The following is a 7,636-nucleotide window of genomic DNA, read 5'->3' as shown; positions in this document are numbered from 1 at the left end:
TCCCCCCGAGTAGTGTGAGGCTATATAAAAAAACACCTCCCCTCCATGCCCTCCAGTTCCTGGAGTTCTAGGACAAGGGAAAGAGGTATGGCCGAAGCAGAAGCTTCCAAACATTTTGCAGTTAAGAAAGCCAAAGTCTTGAGGAATTCAGTTAAAAAGTTGAGAGAGACGTTACTGTGTAGATACTCAAGGTTGCAGAGTGACTGGTGCCAAAGGCACAAAGGTCACATGATTTCTAGAGCTGTATTCCCACCAACACAGGAAAGTGACCTGTCTCGGACTGGTGTGAACCAGCTAGCAGTACCGTCTGACATGCGAAGCCTCAAGGGATTCACAGCTGATGAGAAGCCAAAGGATGGTGTGGAACCACAAGCATCTGTGAGAAAGAGGACCTGGGCCACAATCCCTAAGCCCTCACAGTTGCAGGTTTTTGGGTTTTTTTTCTTCTATTTTTACAAGAAAGAACTGCAATTTAATATCAGGGTATTCATTACAGATGCTTCATAATTGGGTTTGCATGTGTATAAGCACTTACAAATATATGTTAGATGCATTTAGTTAGTATAACACACATAATATGGTCCTATGACTATATATACCTGTATGTGTGTCTGTCTGTTTGTCTGTCTCAACCAGGAGATATACCTCAAGCAGGAAGACACAAACAGGCCTTATAGTTAGTTCCAGAGAGGGCAGACTGACTGGATAGAGAGCAGCCCTGCAGGGGACCGTTCTTAAGAAAGACGAGGGACAGCTTAGGCACTTGCTGTATTCACAACTCCCAGACCCACACACGAAGGAGCTAAACGTTAGAGAACTGGTAATTAGTTATTATTTCTGGGAGTTCTTAGAATCCTTTTCTAAAACATCAATACATCAGACCATTCACCCTAGATAATATTTAGTGTGAACTGGTAGAGTTAATTGCTATCTAAAAGGTCAAGTGCTGGTAGTGATAGCAACTGAGCCAGGGGAATGTCAGCTAAACAAACAGATCTGGGCATGGAGTGCCAGCCAAGGAGGTCAGGTCTGAATGGATGGCACAGTGAAAAACCTGAAATCCCATGGAGGTCTGGGTTTTCAGGTGAAGGAAGGGGTGTCTATTGGGAGAAGGTTGTTCAGGCAGCAGGTGAACTCAGCTCAGTTCATGCTGCATCAACTCACAGCTTCATCTCCGATTGGAGAGCGAGCAGCTCACATGAGAAGTGCTGAGGACTCAAATCCCAGGAATGTCGAAGAGTTTCATCCTAGCACCAACTCATGCTGATTGCGAGTGGCTGCCTAGGGAATCCATCATCTTGGGAAGGATTTGGAAGGTGAGCTCATGCCAACAGCAAATGATTTTGTTTGTGCTTGATTAGAAACATCTTCTTCCGTGAGGCATGGGGTGGCACATGCAATTCATTTTTGCTATTCCAAGCGTAGATATAAATATATTTAGTTTGGAGCTACAGCAGCTATAAGTATATAAAATACCTTATTAAGCAAACTAGCAAGGAGTTAAAAAGAGCATGCTCAAATGTTACTGATGACCATGTAAATTAGTACACATTTTCTGGAGAGCAATTTGGAATATATTTTCAAACATGCACAGCTTTGACTCTGTAAATTCAATTGTAACAATTCCTTTTATGATAGCCATCAGAGATTGGCATACTTACATTGCAAAGGTGATGTTAAAATGCTACAAAACATTTTTAAGATGTGAAATTCTAAACTATTTTTACAGTACTTGTTTTAATTCTGTTTTTTAATTCAAAAAATATTAAGGAGCATCCATTAATCATGGTTTTAAAAATATGTAAAGATTGGAAAGTAAGACTCTCATCTCTGAGTGATGGCTTATAAGTAAGTTTTTTTTTCCTTCTTAATTTTCCATATGTTCCAAATTTGCTGCAATTTTTAAAAAAAGGACTCTGGCAAAAATGTAAGCCAGAATTAGACATAAATTTTATCCGTAAGGTACATGAACAATAAACCAAGTCTTACACTTTCTGTATTTCTGAGTTGAATTCAAAAGACAGAAACTTTATGATATTAAGGAGATGTCAAAGAAAATGAGTTTCAACTATTTAAAAATACCTGCTTAGAGACAATGATGGATTTACCTCCCTCATGATCTTCATACTGTATTAGCGTTTTAGGGAATTTTGTATTTGTTCTATAAAAACAGTAATTATGTCTTTTAATTATTTAGCCTGATGGCAGAAAGTATTTTATTTCTTCAACCAGGCCAGGCATAATTGCCCACAAAGCAATTTAGTAAGTTTGATAATGCATACTAATATCACCCGAAGCTTTTATTCTAATATTTCCATTAACATCTAATTTTATTTGCAACTCATTAATATTTAGTTTTGGTATATTCCCTGTGCATTTTATTTTCTTCTGTTTAGGGAAACTGTCATTCTATAACATGCCTTTGCTAATGTCTAGAGAAGAAATCTCTATCATCAGATGCCCCTGAAGAATTTGGCTCTGTGAAGACCAATCACACGTTGAGAATTGGCTTTCAGTAGCCCTGCATGAAAAATGATGTTAAATAGGCTGTGGGCAGGGAGTGCCCTCTAACTGAAGAGTTGAGTGATGGAAATTCCCTTTAGCAGTTAGTGGGCCTAATTTTCTAAATATACTTGGACAGTTTTCTTCTTAAGTCTCCCCTCCCACAGATGTGTTTCCACCGAATTAACTTCTCTTCACGTCCCTTCACCTTATTTGCTTTTCATCATTTTCTCTTACTCTTCTTTTGCTCAACCCCTGTTCTATCATAGCCTCAAGGCTTTGCTGTGAAAACTTCTTTGTTTTTAAATTTGTGAACAATTCATTTATCTAGTTTGCCAGAAAATGCTGCATTGCTATAATGACAGTATTTAGCCATAGTAAATGTGCATCTTACACTGTTCTCAATACACACCTTTTAAAGTAGCATGTTCAGATGAGAGGAACAACAGCTAATTGATAATTGGTCAAAAGGCATATTGCAGAAATGTGATTATTTGTGGCTTGTTAGATTATAGGTATAATTGGAATGTCTTAAAACTAGGAATGTCTATTTGACTTTATGTATGGCTGGGAAAATGTATTTATTTTTATGACGCAATGTACTGATAGAAAATTTCAAATGTGTAAAGTTTCATTTACTGGATTTACACATTTGCAATGATATTTTTAAATGGAAATATAACTTGTTTTGTCTTTCTCTTTATCTCACATGCCCACACACATCTTTCTCTCACATGCCCACATACCTATATACTTAGCTAAATTGTGTCCTGTAATTCTGTAGAAAGCAGAACTTGTAAGTGATGAGCTTGGATATTTAGATGAGGTGATTTCTAAGCAAAATGTTGAAGTTATAGCCTTGTTTCTTCTTGTTACCTATAGTAAAATGTGAGTAGAAGGAGATCAACTAAGAGATCTCTTAAAAAGAAACCAGGGCTTCCATATCATTTGTATGTAAAAAAGAAAAATAAACCAGGGTTTGATGATTTGAGAAATTCTCAGCCTATCCATATTGCCAAAGACACTAAAATCATGAGGTTCATTGTCAGGAAAGTGTGCTCTGGAGAGAAAGCCAAGGTTGCAGCTGAATTAATTTTTGCTAGTATGTTGGAAGGAGCAAAAGACCAAACTACTGACTCACACAGAGAGCTCTTTGAAGAGATCCAGTGTATGACTCATGGATCCCTTCAATCATCTCAGCAGAAACCAGAAATAGAGATGGACTTTTCCAGGAAGCATCTGTGTGGGACCCTCTTATCCAATGAAGTGAATCCATGTGATATACATGAGAGACCCACAAGGGTTTGAGAAATGTTTTACCAGCAGAAACACTTTCAGTTTGGACTGAAAGGGACAGAGAGAGGACAAAATGAATGAAGATTGTTGGATTCCTCAAAATTCTATAGACATAAACAGGTGGATAAAGCTACTCAGCTCCAAATACATGCCATCTTTCAAGGAAAAGGATGAATCTGAAAATAGAACTTGGAGCCCAGAGGAAGCCTCAAGACACAGAGGATTATTCCCAGGCCTGGAAACCTAATGGGGTTGTCTGGTTGCATTTTTAAATTGCGTGAGGCTGATAAATCCTTTCTTCTATTTTTTCCCCTTTGGAATGAGAACATTTATAACTGTTATCCTATGCCTGTCCCACTGTTGTATTTTAGAGACAGAAACTTGTTTTCTAGTTTACAGATCAACACATGAAGTAGATTTTCTTTTTTTTCAAATGAATTGTATTTCTGGTTTCATCCATACCTGATTTAGGTAATTTGGATGATGGGATCTGGAACTTTTTAGCTGATAGTATTTACATAAGATTTGGAACTTGAATTGATTATACAATGGATTGAGACTTTTGGAGATGTTATTATAGCATGAGGTCAATGTATCTCACATGTGGGATGGATATGAATCACTAGGGGTAAGAAAGAAGACTATGAAAGATGAATAATGATTCCCAAATACATCCACATTTTAATCCCCAGAAACTGCAAATACTACCTTACACGGAACTTTGCAGATGTGGTTAAGGATCTTGAAATGGGAGTTTTATCCTGGATTGTCCTTATGTTTAATCCCAAGTATCCTTATAGAATGGAAACAAAGGGAGGTTTGACTACAGACAAGAAATAAGAAGACCATGGGATAGAAGCAGAGTCAGAGAGAGCAGACACTATGGGAATATCAAGGAAGGAGCCATGAGCCCAGGGATGCACAGAGTGCTCTGGAAGCTGGGAAGAACAACAACAACAACAACAAAGGAAACAGATTCTCCCTATGCCTTTGGAGGAAGCATAGCCCTGCTGGCATCTTGACTTTGGTTCACTGAAACTGATTTAGGGCTTCTGGTCTTCAGAACTATAAGAACAGATTTGTATGTTGTTTTTATGGCACTAACTTTGTGGCAATTTGTTAGAGCACCCAAACAGATCCAATACAGGCAAAGGAAAGGACTTGACCTCTGAAGCTTACTCCACATCTGTCAAACGGGAGCAATAACACATTCATTCCATGGAATATTTTTTGAGAGCCTACCATGAGCCAGGCCTAAAAATTGGGAAGGTGACCAAGAACTTCCCACTTTCACGGAGCTTAAACTCTAGTGGGAAGAGATAAACAACAATGGGGGGACACACACATAATCAAGATAAATACGAATTGTGAAAAGCAACATGAAAAAAAGCAGGGGTATGACTGAGCGTAACTAGGCAAGCAGAGGGGCTTCCTTTTTTTTTTTTTAATGTAAGTATAGATTTTAATTTATTTTTAAGAATAATTTAATCTTTTAAAAACAGCTGGTTGACTGCTCAGGGCCTCAGGACTGGATGTTGGTCGAATTGAGGATTCCAGAAGTAGCGTCAGATCTGGAAGCCGTTGAAAGTTCTCGCGCAAACTCACAATAGGTGCTGGCGACAGAATTAATGCTGAAGTTGTGCTGGACGGGGGCGAGCCGGGGTACCCACCACTCGGGATGCTGCCGTTGAAATCTGGTTCCTCCTTGCTGGCTCCATGCCTGCCGGCACGGGGCATTTTCTGCCTTGAACGGGCAGAAATAGCGACTGGCTTGCTGCCAGAAGGAGGAAGTTGAGACACGGGAGCGCGGTAGATGGTCCCTCCAAAGATAGGCCGCCGAATGCTACTCTTGGCCATAGCATCGGACATGGTGGTGGGGGTCAGCTTTCGTGCTTTGCCCGGTGTATTGGGAGTCAGTCCCCGCCGCTTGCTGGGTGCTCGGGGAGCAAGCTAATTGGTTTCTTACCAGCAATTAGCAGCCCTGGCAGGCAACCCCAAAGCCGCGCGAGCGGTGGGAGGAGCGATGAGAAGCAACCCTGTCCCCATCCTCATCCCGTGCCACAGAGTGGTCCGCAGCCGCGGAGCCATGGGCAACTCCTCCGGAGGACTGGCGATGAAGGAATGGCTTCTGGTCCACGAAGACCACCGGGAGGGGAAGCCAGCCTTGGGAGGGAGCTCGGGTCGGGCAGGGGCCTGGCTCGGGACGGTGGGGCCCATCTCGGGCTCCCCGCCTGCTGGCCCCAGCTGCGTGATGCTCGAGCGACACACACACGTAACACTGCATCAGACGTAGGGTGTGGGGACGCGGCTGTATTAAAGGCGGTGACTGTTTCCTGGGGGCGGGGGGGACGGCCTTCGAAGGGTCTTAGCCGAAAGGGGCAGTGGGAAGGTCGCCAACAAACGGCTGAGCTCACAATCCCGGCCGGGGCTAGGCCGGGGCGTCCCCCTCCCCCATGGAGAGAGCCAGGCCGGAGCCGCCGCCTCAGCCGCGCCAAATGCCGCGGGTTCCTCCAGCGCGCGCGTTGCGTCCCGCGCCACCCCCACTGCCGGTCGAGGGCGCCTCCTTTTGGGCAGCGGCCGGGGAGCCCCCTCCGTCGCCGCCCACACCGGGCGTGGCCGCCATTGCGACGCTGGCTTCCTGGTGCGGGGAGGCCGCGTCGTCCGGCTTACGGTCAGCGGCGCGGCGGCTGGTGCAGGTGAACCCGGAGCAGGTGTTGCTGTTACCGCAGCCTCAGGCCGGGAACGAAGACGCCGCTGCCTCGCCCGCGCAGGCGCGACTGCTGCAGTTTAGGCCCGACCTGCTGCTCCTGCCGTCGCCGGCCGCGTCCGAGGGCGCCCCCTTCAGGCCCGAGTTGCACCCGGTGCAGCCGCGGGTGCTGCATGTCAAGGCCGAGAAGCAGGAGCAGGAGCCTGGCCTGGACCCGTCCGCGGGGCCTCAGGGGGCGGTGGAGACCGGCCCTAGAGCCTCCAGGGCGGTCAAGGTGGAAGGCCCCGGGCCCGCCCTCGACTACTTCCGAGGGAACGAGAAGGGCAAGCTGGAGGCGGAGGTCATGCGGGACGCGATGCAAGGCGGGGAAGGCAAAAGCCCGGCGGCCACCCTAGAAGGAGTCATCAAAACGGAGGAACCCGAGAGACTCCTGGAGGACTGCAGGCTCCGCGCCGAGCCCGCGTCCAATGGCCTGGTTCATGGCAGCGCGGAGGTCCTGGCCCCGCCGTCCGGTGCCTTTGGGCCGCACCAGCAAGACCTCAGGATCCCTTTGACTCTCCACACCGTTTCCCCCGGGGCCCGGATCCAGTTTCAGGGAGCTCTGCCTTCAGAGCTGATAAGATTGACCAAGGTCCCCCTGACACCAGTGCCTGTTAAAATGCAGTCCCTACTGGAGCCTTCTGTAAAAATTGAAACCAAAGATGTCCCGCTCACCGTGTTGCCCTCAGATGCAGGTATTAGACAGCAGGGGAGTCTGGTTTTGAAAACTGCGCCTGTGTTGCCAAGTCTAAACTACAACAGTAAAGCCATGGAACTGATTCTTTTCAGGGCAGAGTCTGTACAGGTGTCACTTCTGATCGACTTGTACATGTAGCAGTAAAATAGACAAACACCTTCAAGGTTCTCAAGTATTTTTTTTAAAAATCTATTTTAAGGCTCATTTAGATAGGACTAATTTTTGTACTCAAAAATAGAAGTATTCTTGCTAGACAACACAGAGCCCTCCGTTTATATGCTACAAATAAGGTTAAACATATTGTATTATAGTAGCTCAGTACTTTTTTTTTTTTTTTTNAAAAAAAAAAGGGTGGTCAACGGAGGTCGCCGGAGCAGAAAAATCTTGACCTAAGA

The 7,636-nt window shown here is 44.8% G+C and overlaps 1 protein-coding gene across 1 annotated transcript; it reads left to right on the top strand.

Annotated features, from left to right (window-relative positions):
* Window positions 1–6,219: 6,219 nt before the first annotated feature.
* Window positions 6,220–7,379, top strand: LOC108293566 (transcription factor SOX-30-like). The gene has a single exon (XM_017515036.2). The coding sequence runs from the start codon at window positions 6,252–6,254 to the stop codon at window positions 7,377–7,379; it is 1,128 nt and encodes a 375-aa protein (XP_017370525.1). The 5' UTR covers window positions 6,220–6,251.
* Window positions 7,380–7,636: the final 257 nt, after the last annotated feature.

The sequence above is a fragment of the Cebus imitator genome, unplaced genomic scaffold, assembly GCF_001604975.1.
Source record: "Cebus imitator isolate Cc_AM_T3 unplaced genomic scaffold, Cebus_imitator-1.0 Scaffold540, whole genome shotgun sequence".
Taxonomy (NCBI): domain Eukaryota; kingdom Metazoa; phylum Chordata; class Mammalia; order Primates; family Cebidae; genus Cebus; species Cebus imitator.
This window is presented reverse-complemented; position numbering and strand designations above follow the sequence as displayed.

What these genes read in the sequence shown, in the direction of transcription:
- LOC108293566 (XM_017515036.2), top strand. Translation starts at nt 6,252, where the DNA reads ATGGAGAGAGCCAGGCCGGAGCCGCCGCCTCAGCCGCGCCAAATGCCG.